The 21,150-nt window shown below is 38.4% G+C and overlaps 2 protein-coding genes across 2 annotated transcripts in view; both read left to right on the top strand.

The window, feature by feature from the left end:
* The window catches only part of LOC110763316 (putative LRR receptor-like serine/threonine-protein kinase At1g53430), a 71,523-nt gene extending 62,761 nt beyond the window's left edge, over positions 1-8,762 (top strand). The window contains exon 29 of the mRNA XM_088255304.1: positions 8,687-8,762. Within this exon, the coding sequence (XP_088111430.1) occupies positions 8,687-8,692 (6 nt within the window). The 3' untranslated portion in view covers positions 8,693-8,762. The remainder of the gene's footprint in view (positions 1-8,686) is intronic.
* A 9,675-nt stretch (positions 8,763-18,437) lies between these two features.
* LOC148293987 (uncharacterized) lies at positions 18,438-20,925 on the top strand. The gene is made up of 8 exons (XM_088255313.1): positions 18,438-18,627; positions 19,110-19,272; positions 19,383-19,454; positions 19,653-19,724; positions 19,852-19,923; positions 20,294-20,365; positions 20,501-20,572; positions 20,757-20,925. The coding sequence occupies exons 1-8, from the start codon at positions 18,504-18,506 to the stop codon at positions 20,830-20,832; spliced, it is 723 nt and encodes a 240-aa protein (XP_088111439.1). The 5' UTR covers positions 18,438-18,503; the 3' UTR covers positions 20,833-20,925.
* Positions 20,926-21,150: the final 225 nt, after the last annotated feature.

The raw sequence follows: 21,150 nt of genomic DNA, 5'->3' as shown, positions 1-21,150 counted from the left end.
CAACAACTCGGATGACAAGAAAATAAGAATATGTGTACAACACTCATGAATTGAAGCACAAGGCTCAAAGCTCACATTATATGGTTATACAAGTCTAATTCATGCTTGATACAATTCTTTGGATCATGCAAGTCCCTCAACTAGAGAATTATGAAACAAATGGCAAGTGCGTGGAGGGTTTCAAACATATCATGCTAGAGCGATGCCATTTAGTGAATAACAATTTTTTATTTTATTTTTAAAGCATTTTCAATCAAGTCATTTAAACATTCATCACAATCTCATCATATATGTCCGGAAAGTGACTTAAGAACAAAAACAAAAACAAAAACTCAAAACAGAAAAGAAAACAAAATAAAAGAAAGTAAGAATTTAAGTGAAACGAAAAAGACTTGCTATCCCTTCCCAAACTTAGAAACAAACATTGTCCTCAATGTTAAAGAATTCATGCATCAACAACGTTATAACAAGAATTAAAGGGAATAAAGCAAGTAAATACAAGAACAAACACGAAAAACAACTACAACACGGTCGCAAAAACAAAAACAAAAACGAATCCAAACAGAAACAAATAAAACAGTAAGCCCTAACAACAGTCTTACACATGCAGAAATCCAACCCAAAGAAACGCACAAACCAAATGAAAGCCCAACCCAAACGAAAGCCCAAAAGCGAAGAAAGTAAATAAAACAAAGAAACCAAGTCAGAAGCACAAAGAGCGAGGACTCAGTAAAATAGAAAAAGTGGGCCCTAAAGTCTCGGCACCTGTGAGTCACGGGATACAAAGTGAGAGACGTGTCGACAAGCAGAGGTCTCTCTCACGGTCCCAAGCCAGAATTATTGGCTTCATAGGAAGGTGTGACGACTTTCGTTTCTCAAAAGCGCTGAAAGGCGGAACTGTAATTAAAGGGGTTGGGGACCAGGTGAGGTGACCTAAGGGGATAGGCCGTAAGGGCCGCGCAAAACGCAGAAGCGCAGTGGCTAGGGTTACGTAAAAACTAACTCTATAAAAGAAGAAGAGAAAGAGTTGGGGAAGAACACACAAACTCATAAACACACAAAAGAGAAAAGAAAGACAAAAGAAAGTAAGAGTTGAAATGGCGTCTTCCTACCCATTCTCGTTGGATCTCAACCTAGCTCCACCGACTCAGACTCGGGGCCAAGCAGTGGCACCAGTGTGGATGCCCTACTTTGCCTCCGCACGGGGGCACGTGACAGTGAACGACTCGATACTGTTGGACAACGATGTTGCCCTTGGAGTTGCTAGAAATCTAGTGACTCCCAAGGATATACGGGTGCTGGGAGCAAGGGATGACAACAGGGTCGTGAGCGATGCTCTGGCACTAAGCGTGCAAAGCACCGCAACAGTCGCAAGTGTGGGTCATCGCCTACTTGCGAAGTCCCATGAGGTGGAGGTGCTAAGAGGTCAGTTGGCGGCGGAGCGAAGTATGGTGGAAGAGTGCCAGAGTATTATTAAAAGTTTAAAAACAGAAAGGGCAAGGATACTAGAGGTGAATCGACACCAGCTGGAGGCGTTGCGGGAAGAGAACAAAAATCTCTCAAAGATGGTAAGTGTTTACGCCCATGACATGAGAAAGCAGCTGGAGGACATAGACCGACCGGGAAAACGCAAGAAAACAGATCGCGAGAGTAGGTACGCTCAAGCTAAGAGTGCGATCTTTGGGAGCTCGAGTGATGAGCCCCAAGAGGCTGTGCGTGAAGCCTCGGAAGAGGATAGCCATAGGGCTAAGCTCAAAGGTCCAATGGCCGAGACACCGAGCACTGTGAAAGAATAATTTCTAATGTATTATTGGTGTACCTGTTTGTGTTGCCCTTTCCGTGTAAATGTTTTTTTTTTTTTTTTTTTTTCAGAAATAAAAGAAATGAAGTTGCAAAAGAAAAAGAAGCACACTTCCCAAACAAAACAAAGACGACAGCCGAAAGGGAAAACACACTTCCCAAAATTAAAATAAAACAAAACAAAACACAAAGCACCAAAAAAAAACATAAAACACCAGAAAACACGGAGGTAAAAGAAAATTAAAGTGAAAGTAGAAATGCTCCCTTCTAAATGCATGCGACCGCAAAATCCTCGTGAAGCGTAGGTATCGAGAGAAAATGGCAAACAGCTGGACCACAAATCTCTCATCAGCAGACGTCTATTTAAACCATGCCTCTGCAAGCGGAAGAGTACCCTGCATTTCTTTCTGCAAACTCAAGGAAAACCATAAAAAACATCCAAAAACAAAACAATGGCATCCTCATGCACTCACCTTGATGATCTCAACCTTGAGCTGTCACTAGCACCACCAAATTCCCATATAAGGGCTCCTCCAACCCCTATCTTCCCAAACTCCTCATACCATCATGGTTCGGCCTCAAATTTCTCTGAGGTGGTGCCATGCAGGGCAGTATTGCCGGAAGGCATGTCTGTCAGCAGACTTACAGCTGCAGATCATCTGCATGTGGCACAGCGGTCAGACAGGATGGCAGTGGACGAGTCCCACAACTTGACCGTGCTCAACGCGGTCTCGGCCACTAATTTGGGTATGCGCCTAACGGCGAGAACACAAGAGTGCAGAGCACTGGCTGAGGAGGTGGCAGCCCTGAAAGCTCTGGTGGCGGACCTGCAGAAGCGGCTCTACAGCGCCAACCAGCATGTAGAGATGCTGCAGAAAAGGAACGAAGATCATGTAGAGCTGCTGCAGATTCTACAAGCAAGAACAGACAGAGGCAATTAGCAGAAGCCTCAGGTGGCGCAGAATGCAACAATGAACGTGTGATTAGGAATTTTATGTATGCATTTTCAAGTTTATAAATGTAATCACATGTTATGAAATGGAATAAGCATTTGAGCCAAAGTTCAGAGTGTGCAATCATGAAGCAATCTACTTCCCAAACTTACTAACAAAATAGAAACACAAACAAATAAAAGAAAGAAAGAGTAAGAAAAACAAAGAGAAAAAACAAGAAATTCGAAATTACCTTGGTTGGAAAATTGTAACCCTAACACAAAAATAAAATAAATTAAATTAAATAAAAGAAAGTTTGAGTCTAGAGAAACTCCACTTTGAAGCGATTAGGACGACAACAAACTTCTTCTATTCACCTTGGGTTGCCTCCCAAGAAGCGCTAAGTTTAAAGTCTTTTGCCGGACTTCCAACATACCATGGTCACTTAGGGGGTTTTGGCTCAATCGCCTCCTTGTGCCGAACATGAAGTTTCTTCAAATCTCTTTGCCATCTAATCAACCCATTTCGTATTCTTTTCTTTTTATGCGCATGAGTAGATTTCAAAAGCAATTTTAAGCGCTTTTCAATACGTGGATTAGATGGAGGAGGCACATATTTAGGATCGGGTGGCCTTCTCATTTGAGTAGAAGGAATGACATTGAACATATGATTGGTACTTGGAACATGGATGCTCAGCTTGTCTTCCTCTAGTACTTCAAAAATAGAATAAGACATTAGATTAATTGAAGCACCTAAATCAATTAAAGGTTTCTCAAACAATTTATCATCAATTATACAAGGAATTGTGAAACTTCCTGGATCTTGTAAATTGGGAGGAAGCTTCCTTTGCAAAACAGCAGAAACCTCTTCCGTTAATGCAACAGTTTCGTCATCTTTGAAGTTCCTCTTGTTGGTACAAAGATCCTCCAAGAGAGGAATGTTGACTTGCACCTTCCTACAAGTTTCCAATATGTCCTTGGCATGTTGAATTTTTTTGGAACTCATAAGCCTGTGAGGAAAAGGAGCACGTAAGATTTCTTCATCAGTAGGTTCACGACTTACCTTCTCCTTTCTTGCCCTTCTTGCAAGTTCATGCTTTGGGATCCATTCGGATGAAGAAGCTGCTTGTTTATCTTTCTCTTTGTTGCTTTCATCCTTTTCTTTAGGCTCAGTCACTTGTTCAACCTGCATGTCATCAACATTGTGAATCAAATTTTTAGAACCATCAATTTCACCAATTACCTTACCAGTTCTCAAGGTAACTGCTTGAACATGCTCATGCCCGGTTGGTATCACTGTTTGGTTAGGCATCATCCCAACTTCCCTTTGACTCAAAGCTATAGCAATTTGCCCCACTTGATTTTCTAGATTGGCAATGGCCTTATTCATTTTCTGCATGTGGGTATCATTCCTCTGCATGTGGGTGTCATTCCTCTGCATGATGAAATTATCTGTGTTTCTAACCATTGAAGCAATAATTTCTTCCAAAGTTGGTCCTTGAGGTGGTTGGTGAGATTGACTAAGTGGTGGTGGATTATAATATTGGGGTTGACCATAAGGTGGAAAAGTATTATGTTGGCCTTGATATGGTTGATATGACCCTTGTTGAAAATTTGGATTGTCGGTCCACCAGGAGTTTGAATGATTTCTCCACTCCGGATTGTATGTTTGTTGGAAATATTCATTCATAGTCAACTCATTCTGAAATGAGCCAAAAGCATTTGCTTCCTCCATCACAAATTTATTGGAGTAATCTTGCATAGTAAGTTCCACAATTTCAGTTGCGGCTGCCATTGGTGATGGTGGAGGTGACTCGTCGGATGTTCCTATAAGAAAAAGAAACAAAAACAAATCAAGATAAAATGAAACAACAATAAATAAACAAAAATAAAACTAAGTGCCCTAAACATACTCAAACAAAACATATAAGCAACCGTGCCAGTTCCCCGGCAACGGCGCCAAAAATTGTTGCATTCCTAAGAGGACACAAATTAATGTGCAAACAACCAATTAAAAATACCCGCAAGTGCACGAGTCTATTGAAGTATAGATTATACAAGTACGGGGTCGATCCCACGAAGAACTTGTCGGCTCCCTATAAGTTCTAATTTGAGTACATAAAGAACACTTAATTGACACACCACAAATACGCAAATGCAAAATGGAAACTAAAAATAAGTAAAGAAGTGCAAAAGAAATGAAACAACACAAGAAAACTAAAGAAAAACACAAACAGCATTTTCTATCGCCATTTTATCACCTGTTTATCACCTGTGAACAGTGCCGTGAACAGTGAACAGTGACATGAACAGTGCGTGAACAGTGAACAGTGACGACCGGTCGCGTGAACAGTGACGACTGGTCTTTTTCGGCAGAGTCGAAATTTCAATAAACGTGTGATGAGCGACCGGTCGTGAACAGTAACGACCGGTCGTTTTTGGGCAGATTCGTTTCTCTGTTTTTCAGTTTCGACCTCTGTCCAGTGTTTTGCCTATAACTTTCCAACCGTACGTCGAAAATTCACGTTCTTTATACGGTTGGATTCAGAACATAAAATGCAAGAACACAACGCGGACCAAAAGTCCAAAACAATTACGGAAACAAATAAAATTCAGTATCAAAGACACACCACGTGTCGAACTCACAACTCACACACACATTGGGGGGGGTTTTGATTTGTTTCAAGTGATCTATTTCTATTGCATGAAAGTAAATGGACTTTGAATTTAAATGAGAAAGGCAGAGATGAATTATCGAATTGTGAAATTAAAATGTAACAAACACTAGGGTTTCGGAATCCACCCTAAACAATTCTACCTATGTTCATAAATACTCAAGTGATGAACTCTAAACGTGTTGATGAAGATGTTCGCAATCAAGACCATGGTTCGTGGCTCAAGACGCATTGATTCTCTCTAATGTATGTAAAGTGCATGGTTCGTGCTACAATACTTGTGCCCTCCCCATAACCGAACCTAGGTATGGTTCGTACTTCGATTCAATTACAAGGAGAACCCATTAAGTTCAAAGAGAATATGAACATCACAAGAATCCTAATAGCATGGTGTTTACATTAGGTATTCAAGAAACCAATTCACATGGATGATTCTTACTTCATCCATTTATTGCTTAGGATAACATGAAGATACACATAATCCCAACAATCTCAAGAAGCATGCTTTCAAAGATGGCCAACTAAGGAAAAACACACATCAAGGATAGATTAATTTGGTGAATTGGAATTCATCAACAATATCTAGAAATTCATACACTCAAGTATCAAAACATTAAGGTAATCATGTTTAGGGCTTCAACCTAAGCCCTAGCTATGGAGTTTAGTTGCTCATACTTATTTCAAATACAAACTCAAAATGAAATTAGAAAGAGTTTACAGATTTTCAGAAAATGATGAAAGCTTCAAGATCATCAATGGTGGAAGTCTTCTTCTCCACTTTTCTTGGCTGCACCTTGGCTTTCTCCTAGCTCCAAATCTCCAAAATCTGCTCTCTAGTTGTCTGGAATGATAGAATCCTCCTCTCTCCCGTTTCAAGCTTCCCCCAAATCAGATTGCACCTTTGACTTCTCTTCCCTCTCTCCTCCTTTCCAGCTTTTACCTTTTAATATTAAACTACCACCTTTGATAAAGCCTTAGCCCATTGTCCCCTTGCCATGATGAAGTTTTGTCCTCAATAAGATGCCAATTGCTTCAGAAAATATCTCAAAGCTAAGGTAACTTCTTGTTACCAAGAGTTATGGTAACAAGAAAATCAAGATAACACAAAGGAGGTAAAAGCTGGACAATTCCGGATTTCCAGAGCTGTGGTAACATGTTGGATTGGATGGATAGGCAATACTTGTCCAATGGAGCTCAAATTTGGATATGTTGTAGTTAACATCCATTGGAACAAGTCTCATGAAGATCATGACCTCATCCGAGCACCAGAGCATGTTGATCCCAGGCCAAGAAGTTGACCTACGAAAATGAACAAAAACAGAATTTATAACCAATAATGCACTTTTAGCTCATTTTCATTCCAACCAAGGTAAAATCTAAGAAAACACAAAAAGGAAGTAAAAAGCTATAAAATGTCAAGAACTAACTCAAAATAGTGGGTGAATAACATGAAAAATCATGTGTAAAAATGAACTGAACAGTTGCTGAAGCATTTAAAGATCCTTAGTGGGTTCAACCTATAAAGGAAGAGATGAAAGCTTTTGAGAAGAATCAGACTTGGACACTGGAAACTTTACCACGAGGAAAAAAGACTATCGGATGTAGATGGGTGTTTACCATAAAACACAACGTTGATGGATCTATTGACCAATACAAGGCAAGACTTGTTGCGAAAGGATACACATAGACTTTTGATGTAGATTATGAAGAAACCTTTGCACCAGTTGCAAAGTTGAACACAGTCAGAGTCTTATTGTCCCTCGCAGCTAATTTGGACTGGCCACTACACCAGTTTGATGTAAAGATTGCCTTCATACATGGAGAACTCACGGAGGAGGTGTATATGGACATTCATCCTGGATATAATACTACTCAGACTGAAACAGTATGCAAATTATGAAAGACGTTGTATGGACTGAAACAGTCACCACGTGCATGGTTTGGACGGTTCACCATGGCAATGAAGAACAATGATTTCAGACAGAGCAACTCATATCATACTTTGTTCTTGAGACATCAGAAAGGGAAGGTAACAACTTTAATAATCTATGTTGACGACATGATTATTACTGGGAATGATAAACATGAAATATCTCAACCACAAGACTATTTGGCTACTGAATTTGAGATGAAGAATCTAGGTGGATTAAAATATTTCTTGGGGATTGAGGTGGCCCGATCACAACGAGGCATATTTCTCTCTCAAAGGAAATATGTCTTGGACTTATTGACAGACACATGAATGCTAGATTGCAAACCTGTAGACACTCCTATTGTTCAGAATCATCATCTTGGAGAATACTTGGATCAAGTTCCAACTAACAAAGAAATATACCAAAGGTTAGTGGGAAGATTGATCTACTTGTCTCATACTAGGCCAGACATTGCTTATGCGATGAGCGTCGTCAGTCAATTTATGCATTCTCCGAGTAAAGACCACATGAATGCAATTATTTGGATACTTAGATATTTGAAGTCTGCACCTGGAAAAGGACTTATGTTCTCAAAACATGGTCATATGAATATTGATGGTTACACAGATGCAATTGGGCAGGAAGTATAACATATAGAAATTCCACATCCGGTTACTTCACATTTGTGGGAGGTAATTTGGTTACATGGAGAATCAAGAAACAGAAGGTCGTCACCTTATCCAATGCAGAAGCCGAGTTCAGAGGTATGACCAAAGGAATTTGCGAACTCATTTGGTTAAGGAGGTTGCTTACTGAACTTGGGTATAGACCTACATCTGTAATGAATCTCTTTTGTGACAACAAGGCTGCAATAGCTATTGCACAGAATCCAATTCAGCATGATCGCACCAAACAAGTTGAGGTAGATCGACACTATATCAAACAGAAGCTCGAAGCTAAAGTGATTCAGTTTCCTTTCGTAAAGTCCAAGGATCAATTGGCGGATATTTTGACAAAAACAATTTCCAGTAAAGCGTTCCACAATTCACTAGACCAGTTGGGCATTGGCGACATCTATGCACCAACGTGAGGAGGAGTGTTGGCATGACTTGTGGACTATTGACTTACTTTCCTTACACACCAAGAATTCCTATTATAATTGTAATTGATTTACTTTAATTCCTAATTTCCTATTGTAAATAGATTTAGGAATTTATTATTTACTTGCCCATTCAGATTTCGTTGTATTATAAATATGACCTCTTACAAGGAGAAGAATACACAGAAAATTCCCACAAACAAATATTCTCATATTGGATTTCATATTTTAGCAGAATGTACCAAAGCTGATTCTTCTACTTCCACAGACGTGACCTCAAGGGCATCAACTTCAACTAAATTAATCAAGGGGATAGATGAAACACAAAATTCTTCTGTAGAAACCTGTCTCGAAATATCGGAAGAGAGTCAGACCTCGCATTCAACATGCATCCTATTTGAATTGTGTGAGAGAAGTTAGAGTCAGTTTGGTTTGTGTTAGATCTATGGTTTTAATTGTTTTCTATTTAAAGCATTGTATTGTATTTTCTGCATTTGTAGCTTTTTCATCATATCTTTGTCGTCGTCTTCTTTATGTAGTTTTCTTTTTTAGTTTCATTCGACAAGAATATTGTTTCAGATTTGTTCTATGGTTCATTAAGATGGTTATTTCTTGCTTTTTCCTTTCTTTTCTTTAAGAAAGTTGTTAGTATTAATGTATTTGATCACTGTCTTTCTTAAGGAAAAATTGTTTCTAGAGAAAAGTAGAGGGATGCAGTGGGGAGGATGAGAAAATGACAAAAATACCCAAAGAAAAGTTCATGGCCGCCTCTTTGCACCAATTTCGATCTCCCTCTTCTGTATATTAGAGTAATTTAGAATCTTTGTCAACAAAAAAAAAACCACTGATATTGCGTGCAATGATATATTCTTTTTGGTTTACAACTTTTAATCTAGGGCCGCTTTTCTTGTTCTTATTTATCAATGAAAAAAAAAAGGGATTTGTGGTGTTAATTTGTGACTGTCAATGGGCGAGGCAGTTTTTCATGGGGAATAATAGTAGGACAAAGTGGCTTTAATAAAGTAAGCTTTAACGAAATAAATATTTATTCTCGGAATTTTTGCAACTTCTTGTTCTAAGTTCGTTCATAAAGTAAGCTTTATTAATTAAGGAGGGGCCTTCGAATATTTAAGTCTCCTCCGTCTAATCAAAAGGAATAAAAAAACAAAATCGGGCATTTACAGTTGATAAAATAAAGTTTTTTTTTTTTTTGTTTTAAAATCGATTCGGACACTTTCTTAGGATAAATGGTACTACTGTCAAGTTTGTTAACTTTTTCTGTTAAATGCAGGGACAAGATGGTATTTTTGTATTAAAACCAAACAAATTGTATTTTTGTATTAAAAAAACCAAAAAATGACAAAAATAAAAAAATAAAAAAATATCTCTCTCAAAGAATTACGCAGACGCTTCCTCAATCCTGGGCCATTATGTACTGTTTAGGGAGCTTAAAACCAAAGAAAAAAATGACCTCATAGAGCTTGACACTAATATAATGGAGCAATGCTGCTTCACAATGGAAGAATCACTGGACTCTGTGTATAGGAGGTGCAGGAGAAAGGACAATTCAATTGGGCCACTAAAGATAAGAATTGTGAAGCATGGAGCTTTTGATGCACTCATGATTTTTTCTGTGTCTCAGGGCTCTTCTGTTAGCCAATACAAGACACCCAGGTGCATTAAATCTGAGGAAGCCATTAAGATTTTGGATTCAAGGGTGGTGGGAAGACTTTTCAGTAAATCAGCTCCTCTATGGGAGCCATTTAGAATAGAGACTAAATAAATGATAAGGAAAAAAAACATGGTGAACCACAACCCGGCTCAGCCACCCCAGCCACCATCTTCCCCGACTAACCACAGCCCATCCCAGCCCCTGCAATTAGTCAATACACCCACCGAACTCGCCAGCCAACACCCCATCCACCATCTTCCCCGACCAACCACAAGCCACTCTGGCGCCTTCAATTATCCAACACCATAGCCCCTGCAATTATCCAAAAACCCCAACCCATCTCCTCCACCATTATCTTCGAATGGACCTAACCATCATCTTCAATCAATTAATATTTAATGTCTCTCTGTTCTCCGAAAGAAAAAAAAAACTCCATGTCCATCTTGGACTGCTGCTTCTTCATCTGGCATTCAAGAAAAATAAGAATGGAGCCTGCGTGTTGGAGATGGATGGGTCGGGTGGGGCCTTGATTGTCTCGCGCTCTCTCACTCTCTGTCTCAGATATGGTGGGGAGAGAGAGAGAGAGAGACGACATAGTGGGGACGGGGCTGATCTGAGTGTGTCGGGTTTTGGATTTTGGGGGTTTTGTTGAGGTGGTCGGTTGAGGATGGGGAATGTAGAAAAAACTAAAAAACTCACGGCAGCTAACTCAAGACAAGCAAACCAAATAACACAGCAAGCAAGTAAAAACTCACAGACACGGAAGAGAATAGAAGGAAGAAGACTCTTGCTGGAAAACTCAGAGAGAATATGGAAGAAAGGCTTAACCCGTCTGATGAGTTCACATTCAATAATAATAGTTTTTACAACAACACTCTCATTACAAAACAAGAGACCAACGTCTCTTTGAGAGACAAACTTTTAGTCAAAAGAGAAAAGTTGCCTAGAGGACATCAACCGACATCATGCCTATAGGGTAAAACAAAATACCCTATTGAGTTAATAAACTAAGCCAAGTCTAGCCGACAACATGCTTACATGCTTTTACAAAATATGGATAAAGTTGGATTCCTTTGGCTTGGTTTAACTTTCAACAGCCTCCCTTAAACCAAGCTCATCATAACTCTGCATTCCCATCATCTTCTTCAGCTTCATCAACGCATCCATCCTGAGACCCTTTGTAAATATATCTGCAATCTGTTCTCCAGTTGGACAATATTGGACTTCAACCACCTTGTCATTTACCAAATCACGAATGTAGTGGAACTTCACAGGTATATGTTTAGTCCTCCCATGAAAAACAGGATTCCTTGCCAATGCAATCGCTGAATTATTGTCACAATAAATTGTTGTGGGGCTCTTCTGTTCATGATGAAGATCACCAAGTAATTGGCGCAACCATACTGCTTGTGTAGCAGAATTTGTGGCTGCAATATACTCTGCTTCAGTAGATGAAAGGGCCACAACTTGCTGCTTCTTTGATGACCAAGAAATCATTCCAGAACCAATATGAAATGCATAGCCTGAAGTATTTTTTGCTGTTTCAACATCACCAGCCCAATCACTGTCCGTGTATCCTTCAAGCTTCACAGGACAATTAGCTGAATAGAAAATACCATCACTTTGAGTTCCTTTGACATATCTCAGAATTCTTTTTGCTGCCTGCATATGTAACTGTCTTGGAGTTTCCATAAATCTACTAATTAACCCAACACCAAATGTGATATCTGGCCTAGTAGCAGTCAAATAACGCAAGCTACCAACCAACTGTTTGAAAAATGTTGGATTAACCAAATTTCCAGCTCCATCTCTCTGTAGCTTCAATCTTTCTTGAACTGGAGTTGAAATTGGCTTGCATGACTCCATTCTAAAACGTTTGAGGATGTCACCAGCATATTTCTTTTGAGAAATAAAAGTCCCTTGTTCAGTTTGTTTCACCTCAATACCAAGAAAATAACACATCAATCCCATATCAGTCATCTCAAATTGAGATGCTAAAGCCTCCCTGAATTCTGCAATCAATCTCATATTATTTCCTGTAATTATCAAATCATCCACATACAGACAGACAATAACAACATCCCCTTGCTGATTATTTTTTACATACAAAGTATGTTCATATGGACACCTTTGAAACTTATGCTCCATGAAGTAAGAGCTTGTTTAAGGCCATACAAAGCCTTTTTCAGCTTACACACCATGTCAGCTTGCCCTTGTTTTACATAACCTGCTGGTTGCTCAAGATAAACCTCTTCTTCCAAGGTTCCATTCAAAAATGCAGATTTTACATCCATTTGGAATATCTTCCAAGCATTATGTGCAGCAAGAGAAATAACAATTCTAACAGTATCAAGCCTAGCAACAGGAGCAAAAACCTCAAAATAATCAATTCCTGGTTTTTGCTTGTAGCCTTTAGCTACTAACCTTGCCTTGAAACGATCCACATCTCCATTCTGCTTGTACTTTGTCTTGTATACCCATTTAACTCCAATAGGTGTCTTTCCTTCAGGAAGAGAAGTAAGCTCCCAAGTGTCATTCTTTTCAATTGCATGAATCTCTTCACCCATTGCTTTAATCCAGTGCTCATGTTCACATGCCTCCTCAAATGATAGAGGATCACAATTTGCATACAAGGCAAAATTCACAATTTCTTCATCTGATGCAACATTTCCTGTCATTTGATAATCTTGGAAGCGAGATGGCAATCGATGCTCATGTGTTGACCTTCTTGGCTCAACTTCCTGTTGAATTTCTGGTTCATTTACTTGTTGATCATCTCCAAAATGATAATTATCAGCTGCTGGAAAATATGTTGCAGGTCTGCTTTCATTCAAGGACCAATCCCAAGGTCCTTGCTCATCAAAAGTGACATCCCTGCTGATTATAACCTTCTCTGTCTTTGGATTATAAAGCTTGTAGCCTTTTGTGACTGTGCTGTAGCCAATAAAAATACACTTTTCTGCCTTCTCATCAAGTTTCTTTCTAATATGATCTGGGACATGGGAATAAGCAATGCAACCAAACACACGAAGATGCTGAATATTTGGCTTCCTGCCACTCCAAACTTCATAAGGAGTTCTTCCATTCACACTTCTGCTAGGAGCCCTATTCAAAATATACACAGCACAAGCAACAGCTTCTGCCCAAAAATACTTAGGCAGATTCTTCAATTTCAGCATACATCTCACCATATCCATAATTGTTCTGTTTTTTCTCTCAGCCACACCATTTTGCTGAGGTGTATACCTGGCTGTCAATTGATGTTTTATCCCATTCTTCTCTAAAAACTCATCACAGACTATGTATTCTTGGCCTCTGTCAGTTCTCAGTACTTTTATCATTTCACCACTTTGTTTCTCAACATAGGCCTTGAACTTCTTGAAAGTGTCACAAGCATCAGATTTGTTCTTTAAGATATACACCCAAGTCTTCCTGCTGAAATCATCAATAAATGTAATGAAATATTTTCCACCACCGTGTGAGGTTGTCTCAACACTACAGAGATCAGAGTGTATCACTTCAAGAGGCCTTTGAGCTCTAAAGGCTTGTCCTTTAGGAAAACTATCTCTATGCTTTTTACCAAGAACACAGGTCTCACATAAATCAGTAGGCACAGAAATATGAGGCAAGCCAAATACCAAATTTTTCTGAGCAAGGAGATTTAAACTGTTAAAATTTAAATGTCCATATCGCATGTGCCATAGCCAGTTATCATCAACCATCATTGAGCTGAAACAAGGTAATTCACAGTAACTGAGATACAATGGAAACAGCCGGTTTGGTGTCATTTTTACCTTTGCTAATAGTCTATGATTGGCAGCATGGATGGTGCAAACTCCATTGACAATTTGGATGTCATATCCTTTCTCTGACAACTGTCCCAAACTCAACAAATTGTGCCGCAAACCAGGCACGTAATAAACATCTGATATGGAATTGGACGAGCCATCCTTTAGCTTGATAGAGATTCTCCCTTTTCCTTTGGCTGGAATCTTTGTTTGATCGCCAAATGTAATCACAGACTGCACAGACTCATTCAAATCACTAAACAAATCCTTGTGCCCACACATATGATTACTGCATCCAGTATCCAACAACCACTTGTTTTTCTCATCATCACTTACAGCATTAAAAGCCAGCAACAAAGTTTCTTCATTGCCTTTATCATTTTCTGCAAACTTAGCATGATGCCCCTTATTTTCAAACCTCTGAGAATTGCATTCATTTTTGTAGTGGCCATATTTCTGGCAGTTAAAACACTGAACATTAGATTTATCACGAGCTTGACTCCAACTGTTGCTATCACGGGCTTGGCTCCAATTGTTGCTTCTTCCTCTTCCTCTTCCTCTTCCTCTTCTGTTTTCAAATCTATTCTGACCCCTTCTGTAATTTGAGTTATGATTCTTGCCATTTGATCTTGCTTCATTGCAGGACTCCTCATTCTTAGAGTCATTCTTTTCCTTTTTCACGTTCACTTGGGCCTTCAATGCTTCTTCAATCCCAATCTCTGACTTCTCATTTAATCTTTGCTCATAAGCTTGCAGTGAACCTTGCAACTCATCAACTGTCAAAGTACTAAGGTCACGTGTCTCCTCAATAGCTGTAACTTTGCCTTCAAACCTGTCTATCAAGGTTCGAAGTATTTTCTCCACAATCTGGAGCTCTTTCATATCCTCACCATTGGCTTTCATTTGGTTAGCCAAGGACAAGGTGCGTGTGAAATAATCAGAGATGGTTTCTTTTTTCTCCATCTGCAGTAGCTCAAACTGTCTTCTCATGGTCTGCAACCGTACCTTCTTCACCTTCTCTCTTCCAATATAGCTGTTGATCAACACATCCCATGCCTCCTTAGATGTAGAGACATGTGCAATCTTCTCATAGACTGCTGGATCAATTGCACCAAAAATGTACATCAAGGCCCTGCTGTCTTTCTTCCCATGCCTCCTTAGATGTGAGAGTTACTTGATCTCCTGGTTCTGCAAATCCAGTTAATACAACATCTGTGTACTCCATCACTTTGAAGAAAAGCTCCATCTGAGAACGCCAATATTGGAAGTTCCCCTTCCCATCAAATTTACCAACAGGGCACTGCACAAAGTCATTTCTGTTTGCCATCCTTCTTGAGCCTCAGCTCTGATACCAGATGTAGAAAAAACTAAAAAAACTCACGGCAGCTAACTCAAGACAAGCAAACCAAATAACACAGCAAGCAAGTAAAAACTCACAGACACGGAAGAGAATAGAAGGAAGAAGACTCTTGCTGGAAAACTCAGAGAGAATATGGAAGAAAGGCTTAACCCGTCTGATGAGTTCACATTCAATAATAATAGTTTTTACAACAACACTCTCATTACAAAACAAGAGACCAACGTCTCTTTGAGAGACAAACTTTTAGTCAAAAGAGAAAAGTTGCCTAGAGGACATCAACCGACATCATGCCTATAGGGTAAAACAAAATACCCTATTGAGTTAATAAACTAAGCCAAGTCTAGCCGACAGCATGCTTACATGCTTTTACAAAATATGGATAAAGTTGGATTCCTTTGGCTTGGTTTAACTTTCAACAGGAAGATGATGAGGCTCTGATAGTGAGGGAAGTGACGTTGAAGGGTAGTGTGATGAGCGTGGGGGTCTGAAGGAGAAATGGGTGTTGGGAACGAAGGTGGGGATGGTGGAAGAGAAGAAGAAGGATGGGGCGACGGAGATGCTGCGTTTTGGGGTAGGGTTGGTGACGGCTGGATGGTTTGGTCGGGATTAATGGTGGGGTTTAGGTTTTTAATTATTGTTACATTTTTAATTTTTTATGTTTTTATATTTAAATTAATTATTTTAAAATATTTTTCTTATTTTTAATTAGTTTTATTGATATTTTAAATGCAAAATACCATTTTGCCCCTTCATTTAACAGAAAATATAACAAAATTGGTGGCATGACCATTTATCCTAATGAAACTGAAGTTGGAGGACCATGAGAATGATTTTGAAAATTGAGGGACTCAAATACAAATCGAGTCAAAGTTCATGGACTAATAAAACGATTAACCCTAGTAGTAATGTAATTGATCGCTGTCTTTCTTAAGGAAAAATTGGTTTTAGAGAGAAGTAGAGGGATACAGTGGGGGAGGATGAGAAAATGACAAAAATACCCAAAGAAAAAGTTCATGCCCGTCTCTTTGCACCCGATTTCGATCCCTCTCTCCTTTACATTAGAGTAATTTAGAATATTGCTTTGTCAAAAAAGAAAAAAAAACCACTAATATTGTGTGCAATGATATATTCTTTTTGGTTTACAACTTTTAATCTAGGACACTTTTCTTGTTCTTATTTATTAATGAAAAAAAAAAAGGGATTTGTGGTGTTAATTTGGGACTGCCAATGGGCGAGACAGTTTTTCATGGGGAATAATAATAGTAGGACAAAGTGGCTTTAATAAAGTAAAGCTTTAACGAAATAAATATTTATTCTCAGGAATTTTTTCAACTTCTTGCTCTTTGTTCGGTCATAAAGTAAGCTTTATTAATTAAGGAGGGGCCTTCGAATATTTAAGTCTCCTCCGTCTAATCCAAAGGAATAAAAAACAAAATCGATTTGGGCATTTACAGTCCATAAAATAAAGTTCTTTTTTTGGGTTTAAAAATAGAGTTGCTTTATTTGTTCGCGAAAAAAATTCTACAGAATCGTGAAAGATAGTGTACACCCAAATTAGTTGGCTCTGTAAAAGTATTGCACCTTTTTTTAAGGGTATAAATCGAGCTTCATTGAAACACGGAAAGCACCCAGAAAAGACGACTCCCCAGCTAAACAAGCACCCAGACATTGAAGTATAAGCAAAGCTCTCATTTACATCAATTTCACATCCAAATCACAATCAATAATTAATAGAATTGGTAATTCGTATATTGATTAATATTTCAGAATGGGGCACAACACCTTTATACAAATACAATAGCCAGTTAAGATGCTGAAAACTAGCCTAAATGAGCTATTCCTTAATGTACACGCCTATATAAAAGGAAGGAAATAAACTAAATATCTGTACAGGTCAATGATCAATATTCATAATCAATCACGTTGATTTAGTTGGGATTTTACACTCCTCAACAATAATTACTATAGAATGGATTCATTTGGTTAGATTTGAGCTTAAGCCAAATTTTTTTTTTTCTTCTTCCGTTTTTATTTCTAGTTTCTTAGCCAAATTTAAGAGCTTGCTAAGTCATTTTACAAAATGAAATGACATCATTTTCTAATTTCCCAAACAGTAACATCTTAAAATTCAGTATTTGATCAAAGTAAACAAAATAGTGATTTAGTGATATTAGTTATTGTTATGGGGATTCGAACTTGAGACTACTGATCTGCAAGTCAAGTCAATGCCTTCCACTCAACTAGACCATGTTGGCGTGGTATATATTGTTTGATAAACAATAATATTATGATCATCAAATTTGTTCATTAAAGAATGTGTTAGTAGATATGTCATTATCTCACTTACATGATGAATGAAGTTGAGTATATTTGAAAAAACAAAACACGACAAGCTAATTTGATGACAATACTCTTGATAAACTGGTTCAGTTTATTGCTTTGGGTAAGTTGTGTTGGAACTCATTGTTGTCCCACATCGGCTAAAGGCCCAAAGAGAAAGTAGTTTAAATAGAAATACCCATCTCTAACTAATACCGAGGCCTTTTGTGATAAAACCCTACACCTGAGGATTGTGCAGGTGGTAAAGTGGGGACAGTATCGGTGTTGTTGGAGTGGGCCCTCGGCCCGTTAACCTGGAAAATTTGACATGGTATCAGAGCCAGGTTGCGGGCCCGTACTGCCACGTGATGGGTGGGTCCCCGTTTGGCCCCGCGCGATGGGTGAGCCCCCGTTTGGCTCCACATAGGCCAAAGGTGCCACGTGATGGGTGGGTCCCCGTTTGGCCCCGTGCGATGGGTGAGTCCCCAATGGCTCCACGTTGTTGCCGATGTGTGGATCTCCACGTGTGACCCACAAAATGGGGTCTCACGTGCGGGGGAGTGTTGGAACTCATTGTTGTCCCACATCGGCTAAAGAGCCAAAGAGAAAGTAATTTAAATAGAAATACCCATCTCTAACTAATACCGAGGCCTTTTGTGATAAAACCCCACACCTGAGGATTGTGCAGGTGGTAAAGTGGGGACAGTATCGGTGTTGTTGGAGTGAGCCCTCGGCCCGTTAACCTGGAAAATTTGACAAGTTGTTCACGTTTCTAAAACCTGAACCAACCAGAATATTAAAAGAATCAAATTCTAAAACCTGCACGCTCCCCCTTTATTAATGATTTAATTTATTAGATCAGTATTTTTCTGTTGCATTATAAAAAGGGAAAGAAGGCTTTGTGTGCATATTGCCAAAGTAAACTAGAATCTGAAAGCAAAGCACAATGGTTGATATTGAAACCCGTCCAAGACTTCTTGTTGAGTATATGTTCCTGAGTTTCCTCCTTTGGCCGTTTGGTTTTAGGCATGGATCTTCGGATACAACTACTGAGTTGGATCCTAAAGAAGGTATACGACTGTTTGCTTATCATACGTCCCTCTTTTTATTCACATTTCTCTCATTTTGAATTGATAAATATTTTGTTAATTATGAGAGAGCTACTTAAGAACGAAAAATTTGCTTGAGTATTCAGCCCAAATTCAACAAAAAATTGAAATATGTGACATATTCATTGTTGTTTATGCTATTCTCATATTGAAGTACCAGACACATTTCCATTGTTTTTGTTTTTTGTATATATCTTCTAACTAAGTTACTAGAGGCATTCTCGGATCTTGAAAATGCAAATTCGTTTCTCGTTTTCATTTTTCGAAAATATATTGCGAAAATGTTACCTGACGTATCCTTATTTTGCTGATAATACATACATGTGGACTCATTTCAGTTTTGCTTTATTTCACAATCCTTGATGCTACAGCTCGAGTTTGAGATATTAACACACACACTCTCTCTCTCTCTCTCTCTCTCTCTCTCTCTCTCTCTCTTGTAGTGGACGTCCTAAATGGGATCCTAGATAAGTTACAGTATAACAGGCCATCATACCTCAATAGATCAATTTGCCATTATCCAGACTTGGATACTAACAATTTGAAGATCAAGTGCACAGAGGACTGTGGACATGACAAAAACAGCTATTGCCATATCAAAGAGTTGTAAGTCACAGTAAAATTAATATAATATATATAGAGCACTCGTTCGGGCTTTTTTAACAATGTCATCTCATGATGCGCACTGTTCGGACTTGTTGTCATTTGTGTTGCAGTTCTTTTACTGGGGCCGCTTTAACTGGTTTTATACCTAAAGAAGTGGAGGAGCTTAAGCATTTGGAGACGCTGTAACTATTTCCTATCATTATTCCAACAGTTTTTTTTTTCAAAAAGAGTTGAAAACTTGTCTTTGCCAGTGCATTTTCTTTCTTTTTAAAAAAGTCTTTCAACCGATCCCTTCTATTAATTGTCACGAAATATACAATTTAATTTTCTTCCATTCTTCTTTAACGATGAATCCATTGCATGTATTATATGCTAAACAGTGATTTATCCAGCAATAAGCTTACCGGTTCCATACCTGATACATTGTGGAATTTGTCATCCCTCAGAGAATTGTAAGTGTATATACATAAATATAGATAAGGACTTAAGGATTCACTTGGGGCCAGACCTTACCTCAAAACATATACATATTTATTGAATTTATATGAATGCATATTTATTAAGTTTTCATATATTCAGAGACCTTTCAAGAAATCAACTAACAGGGGGCATATCAGAGCGCATTGGACACTTGCGCAATCTTACTGATCTGTAAGTATATATCCAATATTGGTTTCTGTCTTTTTTTTTTTTTTTTTTGCTTTCAGTATATATTCAATATTGAAAGAATTTAAGGTTTTTTTACCAAAAAAAAGAGAAAATAATTTAAGGTTTAAATACATCGGTTCAATTAACTTCAATAAATTTAAACATGTTTTTTTCCTTCTTTTTTCTTACATGGGCTGACTTTCTATCTAATCTTGAATTCTATATTGTAATTTGTATATATCTATATCTAATTTCAGTATTTCTTACAACTCGGCTTAACTCGACTTTAAGTTTACTCTGTTTCTACCCCTCTCTCCGAGCTTTAACAAGGTAACATCTAATAACTTAGCTCCAATGTTTTCTGGCCAAAAAGCTATCTGGATCACAACTTCCTCAGCGGACAGATACCATCATCTTTGGGTGCACTGAGTTCTCTGCAACTATTGTAAGTAAACTCTCTGCAACTTTTTGTTTTCACCATTGCACTTAATTCTTCGAATTTTCTTTGACTCGCTATATGATCAGTTGGTTCCTTTGTATAACATTTCAAATTCTTCTTTATAATCTGTGAGTTTTGCAGGTCTCTGTATTATAATGACTTGTCGGGTCCAATTCCCGACCAATTAGGAAACATCACAGCCCTTCAAGCATTGTAAGTTCTTTGCTCACCTTTGTTGCACCTTATGAACTCTCTCTCTCTCTCTCTCTCTCTCTGTCTCTCTCTCCATCACACACACATACAGAGAGACAAATTATGTACATATATTCTAAAGGCTAAAGCTTTCTACTGAAAACAAATATCTGAATTCGTCTTCCTTCTTTTTTTCTGCTTTTAGATTTTTGGATCAGAATCGACTCTCTGGTCGTCTTCCACCCTCATTTAGTACTTTGAGAAATCTCCAAAACTTGTAAGCTTCTTTCAAACAAAGTTACACACACACACACATATATATATCATGAGAAAAGAAGGAGAAAATTTTGGTACTTAAATCTCTACTGGGATTACGTTGTTTTGCTCTCATGTTGTGGAAGCTGGGCGGCATCCAATGATCTCACTGGGGAATTCCCGGATTATGCCAATCTTACTCAGATGAGCATATTGTAAGTGTTTCTCATTTAATAATGTTAGAGTCACCAAATTTGCTTACCAAATGATATGTGGATGCACATCTTTAGTATTTTGTTGGAAATAAATGGGGTCAATAGTGGACCCAGATTTGAATAAATGAA

Source organism: Prunus avium, chromosome 6 (genome assembly GCF_965620075.1).
Source record: "Prunus avium chromosome 6, drPruAviu1.hap1.1, whole genome shotgun sequence".
Classification (NCBI taxonomy): Eukaryota; Viridiplantae; Streptophyta; class Magnoliopsida; order Rosales; family Rosaceae; genus Prunus; species Prunus avium.
The sequence above is the reverse complement of the archived record's forward strand: the minus strand, read 5'-3'. Positions and strand labels throughout refer to the sequence as shown.